Here is a 15,903-nt window from a genome sequence, read left to right as displayed (position 1 = left end):
TGGTGGTCATAGGTATTAAATTTTTTATCTTTTAAAAATTATACCCATAACAGGGAGTTTGGAGCTCTTTGTAAGAAAATAACAATTCTAAACCCCACAAACATAAATGAATCCTCTGGGGGGCCCATACACTGTGCTGGGTGGTGCTGCGGCTCCTCTCTTCATCTGTAGGATGGGACCCCATTGTGTGCTGACTCCGCCCACAGATGAACTTCAGTGCACATGCATGCAGCGCTCAGCAGTGACTGCAGTGTGCAACTGCACGTTCAAAGGGTGAGAGGAGTAAGAAGCTTGTGCATGGTTATAGGAAGCGATTAATTGCAGTTATTTATGCCAAAGGGTATGCAGCCAAATATTAAGTTGAGGCCGGTGCCAACAATTTTGTCCGACCCATTTTTAGAGTTTCTGTCCAATTTGCCTTTTTTTTCCCCTCTTTTTATATGTTGTTCCAATACACACAAAGGAAATAAAAGTGTGTATAACAAAACATGTGTAATTGCAATAATTTTTTGGGAGAAATATTTCATTTTTTAGAACAATTTCAAGGGCGCCAACACTTGTGGCCATGACTGTATTTATGGGAAATCCAAAATCCCATTGTCAGGGAGCTAGCACTGAGCTCCAAATCTCCTGCTATAATTCACACAGCGATAAATGAGAAGATTCTGGCCTCCTGCAGCCACCACTAGGGGGAGCCTCAGAGTCTGGTGAAAACAGGGCTCCATCCTCTCCCTTTATGGCGGAGATTTGGAGTGATGTAAGAGTTTTCCAGACCATTACATCTAGTGAAATTTGTGGTGTGGTAAGTTCCCGTGTCCTCTTGAGGCTTCTTCTTCTCCACCCCTGTGTGTGACTATCTCCCCCATCTCTCCCCAGTACTGTGTGAGGATAGAGAAGAACCCCGGCCTCGGCTTCAGTATCAGCGGTGGACTAAGTGGACAAGGGAACCCATTCAAACCGTCTGATAAGGTGAGTGGGGGCGTCACTGTATCACCACCACGAGTATTCATTGTATTCCCAGACCTGGACACTTAAGGGGTTAATCCTGATGCTTAAAGGGATCCTGCTGTTGTATGTGCAGGTAAAGAACTTCATCATTACCATTAGCAGATAGTGTCCGAAATGCGTGGTGTATCCACCCTAAATAGAGAAGCGTAAATTGTAACGATTCAAACATGGGGTCGTAAACTTTGCCCCTTCACTACTTCCTTTCCATGTTGGAGACCCCTGCACCCGTGTAAGTGGAGACCGTAACAAGTTCCCATAAAAACACCCTGTGGTCCACATAGTAGTCGTTTTGATTGATTCTGCAGCCTGATATTAACTCCCATGAGCCTCTTAAAAGGGTCACAGCATATGGATGACTCACGAGTAGGATTGGACTGATAGACTGATATCCGACCGTGGGCGTCTTACCCTTGGGACCCCCATGATCAGATGTTATAAGCTCCAGCAACAGCGGGTGTAAACCCTTCGAGCGGAGCGACTCTCTCCTTTCCCCTTCCTTAGATGGTTGTTCAGCAGAACCAAAGAAGGCAGATTTCTTTTTCAGGTTCTTATTCTTCTGAGCTACTGTGTTTTGTGTTGTTTTTGTTTTGTGTTTTTATGTTTTTGCAGTTGTTTTTGTTTTACGAATCTGTCAACTCAACAGGTTTATAATTAGTTCTATAAGAAGAAAGTTGGTGAAGGTTAGGGGACACGATCAGTCAACCTGTACAATCAATATGGCCGGTTCAGTCGTCCTTCCCCTTAAGGAAACAGTACCCTTATGATCCTGGTTTGCAGATAAGGAATCTAAAGATTAAGGACGGGTTTATGTTTAGTAGAGTGATCAGGTCGCCCCTATTCTAGGGCAGGCTTCACACCATAGAAAGTAACTTTCAATATGATTGTTTTTGGATCACGTCTTTCTTTGATGTCTTGGACATGTTTTTTCCTTAAGTGTTTGCATCCAATTTGTTATTATTCCAGTGCAACAGAAATAAAATATCAAGCAACATTGATAGTCTGCTTAACTGTGACTGCAGCTCCTCTACAGACTCATGTTTTGCCAAGGTTACAGACCACAAACAAACCCTGTGTAGTCAGATCCTACCATCCTGCATTGCTGGATATACTCTGCCTCCTCTTATACAGCCTGTAATGTATCAAGAAAAGAAGAATCACACATGCCCTCAGGATCAGACTACACAGGGCTCCTTGTAGTCTGTTACCATGGAGACACATAGGTCTGCATAGGAGCTGTCTATACAAAACGGTAGGTCATATTAAAGTAAAACCACTTGCAAAATTATCTATTTTTTATGCTTGGTGCACTATAACAATACTAAAAGCTACAAAGGTGGACATAGCCATTAATGACCCTATATGTGGTCCCTAAGAGTGAATGGTTACATAAATCCTGGGTCTGAGTGCATTTACTGAGCCAGGATCCACACGCATGGTGATGGGGGATGGGAACTGATATGTCATATGATCATCAGTCCATGGTAGTCCCATGTGAATGACCATCTGTGTGCAGTGAAGGCCGCCATCGTGTATCGTGTCCGTGTCATTGACCCTTCTCCTGACATCACATCTTCTGATATTCGCAGTCTCCATTTCTTTTGCTGGACACCCAGAGGCATCAAGCTTGAGTAGTATTCAGTGTAGAGGACTAGTGAAAGACTCCTAACCTCTGTTACTTCTGACTTATAGGGTATCTTTGTTACTAGGGTTCAACCTGATGGACCAGCATACGGTGTGCTCCGGCCCGGGGATAAGATCCTACAGGTAGGATTCTCCTTACTTACTTCTCTGGATTTATTCATACTTACCAACGATTACAAGGGAAAATGTAAACCTCGTCTCCGGTCCATCCGGAAATGACTCCACAACTCTCACATTTAGGCAGCGTTTTGCCAAGACTTGTCCGTCCCAACCTAAGATGTGAAGGATAGTGCATTGGTATATTGGGCTTGGGTGAGCATACATGGTGAGTGTATGCAAGGGTGGGCCGAGACCCCTCAAAAATAATGGGCCCCATTCTGAAACTGCAAGTTGAAGGTAACTCCTGTACTAGGACCTAGAGGTAACATTATGGGCTGGATTATTGGCAAAATGAGCCAATGCTCATAAAATGACACCTCCAAGCGACGCAGTATTGCTCACAAATCGTGAGTCGTGTACTCGTCGCTCAGTTTTAAAAAAATTGTTTAATTAAAATGGCGCCGGTTGTTCATTGTACCCGGGGTAGCACACATTGCTCCGTGTGACACCCCGGGAATGATGAACACTGCTTACCTGCGTCCCGTGGCTCCCGCCGGCTATGTGGAAGGAAGGAGGTGGGCGGGATGTTTACCGCCCCTCCGCTTCTATTGGCCGGCGGCTGTTTGACGTCGCACGTCCCTCCCCCTTCAGGAAGAGGATGTTCGCCGCCCACTGCGAGGTCGCTCAGCAGGTAAGTACGTGTGACGGGGGGTTTTACGACTTTGTGCAACACAGGCAGCGATTTGCCCGTGACGCACAAACGACGGGGGCGGGTACGATCGATCGTGAAATCGCACGATCGGTCGACTCGTGTAAAGCAGGCATTAGACTGATGGAAGGGGAAAGTGACCAAACCAGAGGCAGTCACCCCCCTCCAGTAGGAGCTGTTAGGAGGCGCCGCTCAGTTTGTAGGTTACACGTGGAGGTAGTAACTCCTGAAGTTGGTGGCCATCAGTATGAGGTATGTTCAGTTCAAACTGCATATTTTTCTGCTGCTGCATTGAGAAAAGGCTCAAATCGTCCTACTCAATGGAAACAATGACCTGCTGTTCATATTTGGTGACAAAAATGCAAAAAAAACCCAACTAAATAAGAAACAGAAAAAATGTGAAAAAGCACTAAGGAAAAAAACCAAAAACATCTTTAAAAACAAAAAAAAGCGATACAAAATGGCAAAATAAGGAGCATCATCTGCTTGAAAAATTGACGTTTTTGGCTGTAAGAAAAAAAAAAACGCAGTGTAAATGAACCCCTAAGTTGTTTTTAATTGACGCTGGATTCTACCTGACCTATAAAATTTAAAGGCTTTTGGTCAGGAAAGTCATGTTGATGGAAAGAGTTGAGGTTCCATCAATAAAGGTCGCCTTGTGGTGGCTGGTGGGCACATAGAATTGGCCAGTGGGCACATAGAATTAGCCAGTGTGTACACAAAGTACCTGCATTCACACGTATAGTCTATACATAGTTTACATTTACATCCATGGAGCGCTGGAAAGGATGTTTTCAGTTTTTGCATCCAGTACTGTGTGACATCATGGGAGTAGTAGTTTTCAACACCTAATGTAAATGTTTGTAGTGTGTTTTGAGAAATTTCCACATATAGATGAAGGGGCAGAGAAGCCAACAAAATGTCAAATGGTCTGGGAAATACACATTTAGAGAAAAAGGTAATACAAATATTGAGGGAGAACAAATGTAATTTATTGAGATCACCCAGCCAATGCCAAATTAAATATAGAGGAAAAAATTATAAAAATAAAATATATAAAATTCTGGTTGCATGCCAGGCACCACTAGAGGGAGCTCAGGAGCCTTCGGCATACTGTGTTCTTATGGAATCCAGTGCACTACCAGCCACCACTAGAGGGAGCCCCGTAGCCTTCTGCATACTGTGTTATTATGGAGCCCAATGTACTGCCGGCCACCACTAGAGGGAGCCCAGGAGCCTTCTCCATACTGTTATTATGGAGCCCAATGTACTGTTAGCCACTACTAGGGGAAGCTCATTAGGCTTCTTCATGCTGCGTTATTATGGAACTCTATGTAATGCCAGGCACCAGGAGAGGGATCTCAGGAGCCTTGTGCATACTGTGTTATTATTGAGCCCAATGTACTGCCAGCCACCACACAGCTAAGGAACCTTCTGTAATACTGTGTTATTATGGAGCCCAACGTACTGCCAGCCACAACTAGAGGAGGGCAGAAGCCTGCTACATAGTGTGTTATTATGGAATCCAGTGTACTATCAGCCAACACTAGAGGGAGCCCAGGAGCCTGCTGCATACTGTGTTATTATGGAGCCCAATGTACTGCCAATCACCAGTAGAGGGAGCTCAGGAGCCTTCTGCATACTGTGTTATTATGGAGCCCAAAGTACTGCCAGTCACCAGTAGAGGGAGCTCAGGAGCCTTCTGCATACTGTGTTATTATGGAGCCCAATGTACTGCCAGTCACCAGTAGAGGGAGCTCAGGAGCCTTCTGCATACTGTGTTATTATGGAGCCCAATGTACTGCCAGTCACCAGTAGAGGGAGCTCAGGAGCCTTGTGCATACTGTGTTAGTACACTGGATTCCATAATATCAGCCAACACTAGAGGGAGCCCAGGAGCCTGCTGCATACTGTATTATTATGGAGCCCAATGTACTGCCAGTCACCAGTAGAGGGAGCTCAGGAGCCTTCTGCATACTGTGTTATTATGGAGCCCAAAGTACTGCCAGTCACCAGTAGAGGGAGCTCAGGAGCCTTCTGCATACTGTGTTATTATGGAGCCCAATGTACTGCCAGTCACCAGTAGAGGGAGCTCAGGAGCCTTCTGCATACTGTGTTATTATGGAGCCCAATGTACTGCCAGTCACCAGTAGAGGGAGCTCAGGAGCCTTGTGCATACTGTGTTAGTACACTGGATTCCATAATATCAGCCAACACTAGAGGGAGCCCAGGAGCCTGCTGCATACTGTATTATTATGGAGCCCAATGTACTGCAAGTCACCAGTAGAGGGTGCTCAGGAGCCTTCTGCATACTGTGTTATTATGGAGCCCAATGTAAAAAAACTGTGCAGTGAGCTCCCTCTAGTGGTGACTGTAGGAAGACACAATTTTTCAAATAACTACTCCTATCTGTGTATGAGATTTAAAAAGACGCCCTCACACCTATGCAGATATATTAGAAAACATCATGAGCGCAAAATAATTTCACAGTAAAATTAGAAAGCACATTTTGATTTGTGGTTAAGGTGAGCCCCCAGAAGGGGTTAATCTCTTTATTTGTGTGTTAGTAAACACAGAACGTGTTCCGTCTTTATAAATCCTCAGAAAACAGGACGGTGCGAGGGTTTTAGTTGCTAGGTAACATGGCTGACTGATGGCGTTCCTTTTGAAATGTGTCAAGGTTACGTGGAAATAACATTTAAGCGGAGACGAGCGGCTTTTACGCCTGAGCTCATTATTTCTTTTGAAAAGTTCTCTCCGTCGATGTAAGTGGTATATTGTTCCGTTGCGTAGGTGAACCGTGAAATAAGCGCGACCTTCAAGGCTGAACAGCGCGTCTCCCCCTGGATGCGGTGCGCTTTCCTAAGGCGGACGCCCGGCACTGTTTATACAGTAAAATACTGTATGCAAATCAGCGCGCGGCAGAAGGCTCCTCCGCAGTATCCGATCCGACCACCTTATTCTGCCAATTATGCTTAGCAGTAACGCATATTAAATCCGTTTACAGCCATTAAACAGCCGGCCCGAGCTCTGCAGTTTCTTGGCAGCGCATATAGGACGCAGCAAAGACCAGCGTCTAATTTACTGCCCTGCCTGAGAAAGTCACATCTTTAAAGTCATTTTTTTACTAGGTCCATTTATTCTATGGATTTGAAGAGCTCCGGCGAAAGCCTTTAATCTGGCATCCTGTAGTCCGGAATATCACAAAAATAAAAAAGTCTCAGGAATAAGAAAAGCAGCTCCCCTCCTGCTACAATGTATCAGTGCAGAGTGACGGACAGATTCATGCTGACTCCTTTAACGGCTTGTCCGGGAGCAGAATATTGTGACCTATTCATACGACAGGTCATCAATATGAAATCGGTGGCCGCCCCCCACCCTCCATTGATCAGCCGCCGGTCCTGCGGAACAGTTTACGTTCATAGGAGAACTGCAGTATCCAGCAGAAGCCGCAAAACATCGAACGCAGCTCCAATCAAACGGTGGAATTCACTTTTACATTTGCACCATTTTTTGCCTAGTTTTTGGTGTGTTTTTTTGCCCAATTTTCATTTCCATCTTATTTTTTTAATTTGCATTTTTAAAAAAAAAAATCTACTTTTTTTATGCTTGACATCAAGGGCAGAGTTTAGGGTTTACAGATATTTCCGTCTGATTCAGCACCTGTGACTTTTTGAAAAGTCATAAAACTTATCGCAAAATGGAAACCGGTAGGGCTTTTATGTACAACGGAATTTTTTTTGCGCAGTTTTTTCAAATTTTTAGAAATGTGCGTTTAAAGATAAAAGATGAAAATATAGACAATAATTGACTTTACGCAAAAATTCATTTGACATTTTGAAGAATTTGGCTCAAAAATGTCAGTGAAAAGCACAAGACAAAAACTAAAGTGACTTAAATATTTTGAAAATGATGAATCAGCCCTGAGTGTTTTTTGCTCTTTTTTTGTTACATTTGTGCATTATTCTTCTGTTAATTTGCATCTTTTATAAAGTCTGTTTTTTGGGGTTTTTTTTACCTTTTTTTATGTATATCATTGTGAACGGGTCTGACGTTTCCAGATGTTTTTTGCTGATTCATCAATTGCAACTTTTAAAAAACTCCCCCCCCCCATCCCTCCTCTGGAGTGATTTTATAGATTTATGGTTTTGGGGGCAAATTTTGCAGCATTTTAGGGAAACATGCATATACTTATTCCAATGTTCACCATCTACATACTTGTTTTTTCTCCTTCCCTTTACCTGAGTGCAACAGATCTTTTAGATAATCACTGACCCCTGCCATGCTTCACTGTAGACATCACTGAGCCCTCAGTACGCTTCACTGTAGTCATCTTAGCCCCTGTTTTGCTTCACTGTAGGTATCACTAAGTCCCCACCATCCTTCACTCTAGACATCATAGATCTTCTGCCATGCTTCACTGTAGGCACCACTGAGCCCTTTTCATGCTTCACTGTAGGCATCACTGAGACTCCGCCGCGTTTCATTGTAGGCATCCCCGAGCCCTTGCCATGCTTCACTGTAGACATCACCAAGGCCCCACTGTGGATCACTTTACTCATCACCAAGCACCCACTGTGCTCCACGGTAGGCATCACTGAGCCACTATCATGCTTCACTGTAGGCATCACTGAGCCACTCCCATGCTTCATTATAGGCAACACCTAGCCCCCACCATACTTCACTGTAGACATTAACAAGCCCTCAAAGTACTTCACGGTAGACATCACTAAGGCCCCGCCCTGCTTCACTGTAGACATCACCAAGCACTATAAAAGTGCTTCCATGTAGGCATCACTGAGCACCCACGGTGCTTAACTGTAGACAACCCTGAGCCCCCACTGTGCTTCACTGTAGACATCAATCGGGCTCCCGCTGTGCTTCACTGTAGGCATCACTGAGCTCCCACATTGCGTCACCGTAGGCATCCCTGAGCCTCCTTCGTGCTTCACTGTAGGCATCGCCACACCTGAGCCACCCCCTTTGCCTCAGTGTAGACATCACCCGGCCGACACTGTGCTTCACTGTAGGCATGGTGTTCTTGTCAGTGGATGCTTAAGCACATGCTCTTTCAAACACGCTGATCAACAGGCCTGGAAAGTTCCAGTTTTTTTTCCTCGCTTTACAGAATAGAATTCTATAACGTCTGTGAAAATTTAGATGCTTGGGAACATTGCATCTGCCTTTTTCTTGTGTTCTTGTGTCATTAGAGGTGACGTCTCTGGATTTCATCAAGGAGACATTCAGCATTTAGTACGTATCTACGTTTTGGGCTACACTGCTCCTGTTTGTAGCGCTGCTGATTTTAAGGCCTCAAACTGCAGCTGTATCTAAATATTCAGATGTCTTTGCTGCATCAACATTTTTCACTGATGCCACACATACCCATTATAACCTATGTTGCTCTTCACATGTCCGTTTATTTCCGGTATCACGGATGAAAAAGACCAACACAAGTCTGTGGGTTTGTGAAAAACACATACAGCACACGGAGGGCATCAGTGTACAATCCGTGTGTTGTACGTGTTTAACATTGCGATGTATAGGAGAAGATTTGTAATTTATATATTTCTTTATCCATCCATGAAAACTCTGATGACGGATGGTGAAAATGCATCCACGGATGACAATGTGATGCAAAACAAAACAAAAATAAATAAATAAAATTGCCTATACTTAAGTCTAATGCATAATGTCCCCATACACACTAAACAAATAGAAAACAAAAAAGGCGGAGGTGAAGTGCAAGGACTCAATTCAGTATAAAAACAGTTCATCCTTTATTAAATAACTAATATTCTACAAATAGATAATGAGGCAAAACACACGTCAAACTCCACAATTGACAACCTCAAAAGGCGCAAGCTGAAGGTTTTGCAATGGCCTTTTAAAATCTGTGGCTAGACCTCAAAACAGCAGTGAATGCAAGATGAGCCAGGAATCTCACAGAACTACACCGTGTGCAGAATTATTAGGCAAGTTGAATTTTAGAGGATTTTTTTAATTATTGATCAACAACTATGTTCTCAATCAACCCAAAAGACTCAAATATGAAAGCTTAATATTTTTGGAAGTTGGAGTGGGGTTTTTTAGATTTGGCCATCTTAGGAGGATCTGTTTGTGCAGGTAACTATTACTGTGCAGAATTATTAGGCAACTTAATAAAAACCACATATATTCCCATCTCACTTGTTTATTTTCACCAGGTAAACCAATATAACTGCACAAAATTTAGAAATAAACATTTCTGACATGCAAAAACAAAACCCCAAAAAATTATTGACCAATATAGCCACCTTTCTTTCTGATGACACTCAGCAGCCGACCATCCATAGATTCTGTCAGTTGCTTGATCTTTTTATGATCAACATTGTGTGCAGCAGCCACCACAGCCTCCAGACACTGCTCCCAGAGGTGTACTGTTTTCCCTCCCTGTAGATCTCACATTTTATGAGGGACCACAGGTTCTCTATGGGGTTCAGATCAGGTGAACAAGGGGGCCATGTCATTATTTTTTCATCTTTTAGACCTTTACTGGCCAGCCATGCTGTGGAGTAGTTGGATGCATGTGATGGAGCATTGTCCTGCATGAAAATCATGTTTTTCTTGAACGATAGCGACTTCTTCCTGTACCACTGCTTGAAGAAGTTGTCTTCCAGAAACTGGCAGTAGGTCTGGGAGTTGAGCTTCACTCCATCCTCAACCCGAAAAGGTCCCACAAGTTGATCTTTGATGATACAGCCCATACCAGTCCCACCTCCACCTTGCTGGCGTCTGAGTCGGAGTGGAGCTCTCTGCCCTTTACTGATCCAGGCTCTGGCCCATCCATCTGGCCCATCAAGAGTCACTCTCATTTCATCAGTCCATAAAACCGTTGAAAAATCAGTCTTAAGATATTTCTTGGCCCAGTCTTGACGTTTTATCTTATGTTTCTTGTTCAGAGGTGGTGGTTTTTCAGCCTTCCTTACCTTGGCCATGTCCCTGAGTATGGCACACCTTGTGCTTTTTGATACTCCAGTAACGTTGCAGCTCTGAAATATGGCCAAACTGGTGGCAAATGGCATCTTGGCAGCTTCACGCTTGATTTTGCTCAATTCATGGGCAGTTATTTTGCGCCTTTTTAGCCCAACACGCTTCTTGCGCCCCTGTTGGCTATTTGTCATGAAACGCTTCATTGTTCGGTGATCACGCTTCAAAAGTTTGGCAATTTCAAGACTGCTGCATCCCTCTGCAAGACAGCTCACAATTTTGGACTTTTCAGAGCCCGTCAAATCTCTCTTCTGACCCATTTTGCCAAAGGAAAGGAAGTTGCCTAATAATTAAGCACACCTTATATAGGGTGTTTTTGTCATTACACCGCACCCCTTCTCATTACAGAGATGCACATCACCTGATTTACTTAATTGGTAGTTGGCTCTCAAGGCTATACAACTTGGAGTAGGACAACATGTATAACAAGTACTGTATCATGTGATTAAAATACTCATTTGCCTAATAATTCTGCACATGGTGTAGAAGACGTCTCTAAGGAAGAGCAGTGCATGCAAGACGAGCCAGGAGTATCACAGAACTGTAAAACCTTTGCAAGAAGAATGAATGAAAAACCCTCAAACAAGAATTGAAAGACTCTTGGCTGCTACAAAAAGCATTTACAAGCTATGATACTGGCCACAGCGAGTGCTACTAGGTACTAACCATCCAGGGTGCCCAAACTTTTGCATCAGTCCATTTTCCTTATTTTGTTAATTTACAAATGTAAAAGATCAAAATGTATAATTTTTTGCCTAAAATACAAAAGGAAATGTATCATCTTTAACTTTAGAGATCATTTCATCTTCAACTTAACTCTTCACAATAACAGTAATTTTGAGTAGGGGTGCCCATACTTTTGCATGTCACTGTAAATGATGGATGGATGGATAGATAGTAGACTTTTCAGGCTGGTTTCAATTAGCACTAAAAAAAATAAATCTCAATGAGCAAAGTACGTAACTAATATTGCTGGCTGCACATTTGCTTTTATGCTTCTATGCGTCCTGAGCCCAATGATTCCTTTTCATGAATTCTGATATCTTGTACACAACATACACAATTACATATAGATAAGTCAGTATTAGTGTAGCTCGGCTATAGCAGGCATGCAGAAGATATAGAAATATTACTGGACTGATAATGGAGCTGAACTTTCAGTATCCAGTGAGTTCTTGCCAGGGCGGCATGGTAGCTCAGTGGTTAGCACTGAAGTCTTAAGCGCTGGGGTCCCAAGTTCAAATACCACCAAGGGCAACATCTGCAAGGCGTTTGTATGTTCTCCCTGTGTTTGCGTGCGTTTCCTCCCCCACTCCAAAAACATACTCATAGGAAACCTAGATTGTGAGCCCCAATGGGGACAGTGATGCCATTGTATGTTAAGCGCTGTGGAATTAACAGCGCTATATAAATTTTGTATTATTATTATTAATTCTCCTGGTCCAGGAGGTCAGCTGTTATTCAGTGATCCAGCCTCTAGTGTCCTGTCCTAACACACTTCAGACAGTTTCTGGTTTCCAGCAGTTTATTTCCCTCCCCCAGATAGTACTGGCTCTAAACCACTGGATGCCAGGGACTATCTCCTGTGTCCCCACCATCCCTGATGTGCTGTTGCTGCTTAGTCTTCCATATTCCCTGGGTTTAGTGCTTCACAATCTTTGATGTCCATTGGCCTAGGACAGGAGTGGACAATTCACTTTTCCAAGGGGCCACATGAGAGAACGTGACTGATGTGGAGGCCGAACCAATAGCCTGAAATTAATCCTACTCAATATTAACATTAATTGTATATTAATCGTATCACTTAATATTAAGCAGAATAAAATATGTGGACATCGCGTATAGACCGTATGAGATCATATACAGCCCTCTATATACAGTATAAGCCTCCACATAGCCCCTATATCCAGTATGAGTCAACATACAACCCCCTATATACTTATGAACCCTCATATAGCCCCTACAGAGTGAGACCCAAACACTTTCCCAATTTACAGTACTAGAACCCACATAGACCCCTTATATACAGTATGACACCCCACACAGTCCCCCTATATACACTATAAGCCTGCATACAGCCCCTCCTGTATACAGTATTAACCACCACAGTCCCCAATTTTCAGTACGAGCCCCCACAGTCCCCCTATATACAGTACTAGCCCCCACACAGTCCCCCTATATACAGTATGAGCCCCCATACAGTCCCCCTATATACAGTATGAGCCCCCACACAGTCCCCCTATATATACTATGAGCCCCCACACAGTCCCCTATATACACTATGAGCCCCCACATAGTCCCCCTATATACAGTATGAGCCCCCACACAGTCCCACTATACAGTATGAGCCCCCATACAGACCCCCTATATACAGTAAGAGCCCCCACACAGTCCCCCTATATACACTATGAGACCCCACACAGTCCCCCTATATACACTATGAGACCCCACACAGTCCCCCTATATACACTATGAGCCTGCATACAGCCCCTCCTTTATACAGTATTAACCACCAGTCCCCAATTTACAGTATGAGCCCCCACAGTCCCCCTATATACAGTATGAGCCTCCACAGTCCCCCTATATACAGTATGAGCCCCTACACAGTCCCTATATACAGTATGAGCCCCCAAACAGTCTCCCTATATACAGTATGAGCCCCCACACAGTCCCCTTATATACAGTATGAGCCCCCACACAGTCCCCCCTATATACAGTATGAGCCCCCACACAGTCCCCCCTATATACAGTATTAGCCCCCACAGTCCCCATATATACAGTATGAGCCCCCAGTGTCCCCCTATATAGAGTATGAGCCTCCAGACAGTCCCATTGTATACAGTATCAGTCCCCCTATATACAGTTTAATCCCCCACACAGTACACCTATATTATGAGCCCCAACACAGTCCACCTACATACACTGAGGACCCCCCACAGTCCCCCTATATACAGTATGAGCCCCAACACAGTCCCCTTATATACAGTGGAATGCCCCCAACAGTTCCCCTATATACAGCATGAGCTCCCACACAGTCCCAGAATGCGGATAGCGGTGATGTCAGGTTGCAGATGACACGGTGCGGCCCATGGACCACGGTTTTCAGCCCTTCACCTGTCTCGGTCCTCAGCCCGCACTTTGCCCAGCTCTGGTCTAGAGTCAATTCGGACCATTGTTTTAGTGGTTTCATTCCACCAGACAGTCCTGGTACCTGATGATTTAGTATAGACGATATCTATGAGATCAGTGGGTAATTAGGAGATCAGATCGATAGGATATAAATAACGAGATATGACGTGTGGGACGTTTTTGACACTTTTCCTTTCCATTCCAGGTGAACGGACACAGCTTTGTACATATGGAGCACGAGATGGCCGTCTCGCTCCTGAAGAACTTTCCAACCACAGTGGACCTTGTAATTCAACGTGAGCTTACTGTCTAAATATTTTTATAATTGGTAATGATATCAGACAGATCTCCTTCTTCTAAGACATTTTTTTTTGTTTTTGCCAATTGCTGGATCAATGGCAAAGTTCAGTGCCAAATGTAGGATAAATGTTGCCTATTGACTGACACGTGACGAGGCGAGACACGTAGGAAACCCAATGCGGATTCTGAGATTCTAGAGTGTTTGTTTTACCATTAGCCTGAGGCTGAGCATTTGGTGCAATTTTATAAAACCAATAATGTTTCTTCCCAAAGCGGATTTTACCGTATCGAGAGCGTGGAAGCACACGAGCTGCTCTTCTGGTTCCTGAAAAAAAAAAAACCGCCATGAAGCACTGCCTCAACATTGTATATGCTTTTTATACAGAACATAAAAAATTATCTAGAAGGAAACGCAAGTCATATTTTGACTTCTATACAAAAAAAAATTACAAAACAGAAGAATATTTTCTTAACTTACGAAGAAATTGATAAGAAAGTATTTATTAAAGATGTAGATGTTACGCTGAATTAATATTTCCCTTTTTTATACATATAAATATATATATATAATAAAACAATAGAGACGTATGCCTTATGGAAAACACTTTAAATGTCTAGACTTAATTGAGTTTAATTAGTTTGACTTCATTAAAACATGGAGGAAAGCTCGTTAGGTCATCTCACGTGTACAGGGTGGGGTTAGGGGAATAGGACCTGGATCTGGGGGGCTCAGCATAAAATGGACAAGCCCAAAAAATAACAAAAACATTTGGTTGATAATTTAATGTGTTAACCAACTCCCCCTGGCCTGGGTCTTGATCAGCCAAAGTTGCTGCTCGGGATTCTAGGAAAGCTGGGTGCTCAATAGGGTGGACTGATTATTCGGGCATTAATCCACGGCCTGAAGGGTAATATTGAGATAAGACAACATATTTAATTAACTCACATAGCCGCAAACAGGCAGTGGCGCCCACTGTGACAGATCCACTCCATTCATGTATTAAATGGGGAAATCACCACGTGCAATACTACATTTCACCTCTAGTGGCCGCTGCTGGCAAAAATGAGCAGCAACTTATCCCCCCTCGATCGGAGTTGCGGACCACCAGGGCCATAGACGTTACAGTATGTCATGGTCATAGTGGTTAGTAAGTGGCCCATGACTTAATGCCCGGATGCACACAGAAGACCCTTAATTCACCCATAGTGCCAAAAACTGGGGCGGACATATTAAATAATCACCAACTGGACCAATAAGGAGCTAAATTTAAAAGCATTTTTTTTTTTCTAAATAACATAATAATAATGCCACAAAAAGGCAAACTAATCAAGCAGTGATATCTTAAAGTGCACCAATCACCAGCATTTTTCTATGTAACCTGAAGCCAGTGCTATACTGATTCTTTACATACATTTAGGTGTCAGCTCGGATGTATAGGTTTTGAAACACAAGCAAGTAAAGTTTGTAAAATCAGCAGCTTTTTGAATGGCAGCAGCTGATAGCCGGGGGGGGGTATTCATAGTTATCCCCTCCCCCTGTTATTTATGCTAATTATAGAATCATTTTACTAACTGACTAGAAGAACCTGTGCTGATGTCATACCCATGTGACCAGAAGGGGCGGGGCATCAGCCAACATAGCTGTTACCAGGAAACAACATTATTTTTCTGTTGGCTGAGGCCACACCCCTAATGGTCACATGGGTATGACATCAGCACAGGTCCTTCTAGTCACTTAGTAAAACGATTCTATAATAGAATTAGCATAAATAACAGATAGGGGGTGGACGGACAGGCACGAGGGCAGGAATCACTATGAATACCCACCCCAGCTATCAGCTGATCGGCAAAAAAAAGTTGCTCATTTTACAAACTTTACTTGCTTGTGTTTCAAAACCTATACATCCGAGCTGACCACTAAGGGTATGTAGAGAATCAGCCTGATAGTGCCAGTATAGCATAGGCTTTATGTTGTATAGGAAAATCCT

General features: G+C 43.5%; 1 protein-coding gene across 10 annotated transcripts in view; it reads left to right on the top strand.

Moving 5' to 3' along the window:
* The window catches only part of LRRC7 (leucine rich repeat containing 7), a 368,695-nt gene extending 353,342 nt beyond the window's left edge, over positions 1-15,353 (top strand). For 9 of the 10 annotated variants that reach the window (XM_075320319.1, XM_075320326.1, XM_075320325.1 and 6 more), the window contains 3 exons: positions 877-969; positions 2,698-2,772; positions 13,821-15,353. In XM_075320319.1, coding sequence (XP_075176434.1) covers positions 877-969; positions 2,698-2,772; positions 13,821-13,928 — 276 coding nt within the window. In that variant the 3' untranslated portion in view covers positions 13,929-15,353. The remainder of the gene's footprint in view (positions 1-876; positions 970-2,697; positions 2,773-13,820) is intronic. The other variant, XM_075320324.1, reaches the window with a different exon arrangement.
* The last annotated feature ends 550 nt before the right edge of the window (positions 15,354-15,903 follow it).

This window comes from Anomaloglossus baeobatrachus, chromosome 8 (assembly GCF_048569485.1).
Source record: "Anomaloglossus baeobatrachus isolate aAnoBae1 chromosome 8, aAnoBae1.hap1, whole genome shotgun sequence".
NCBI classification, from domain to species: Eukaryota; Metazoa; Chordata; class Amphibia; order Anura; family Aromobatidae; genus Anomaloglossus; species Anomaloglossus baeobatrachus.
Note: the sequence above shows the minus strand (reverse complement) of the source record. Positions and strands in the feature narration are given on the sequence as shown.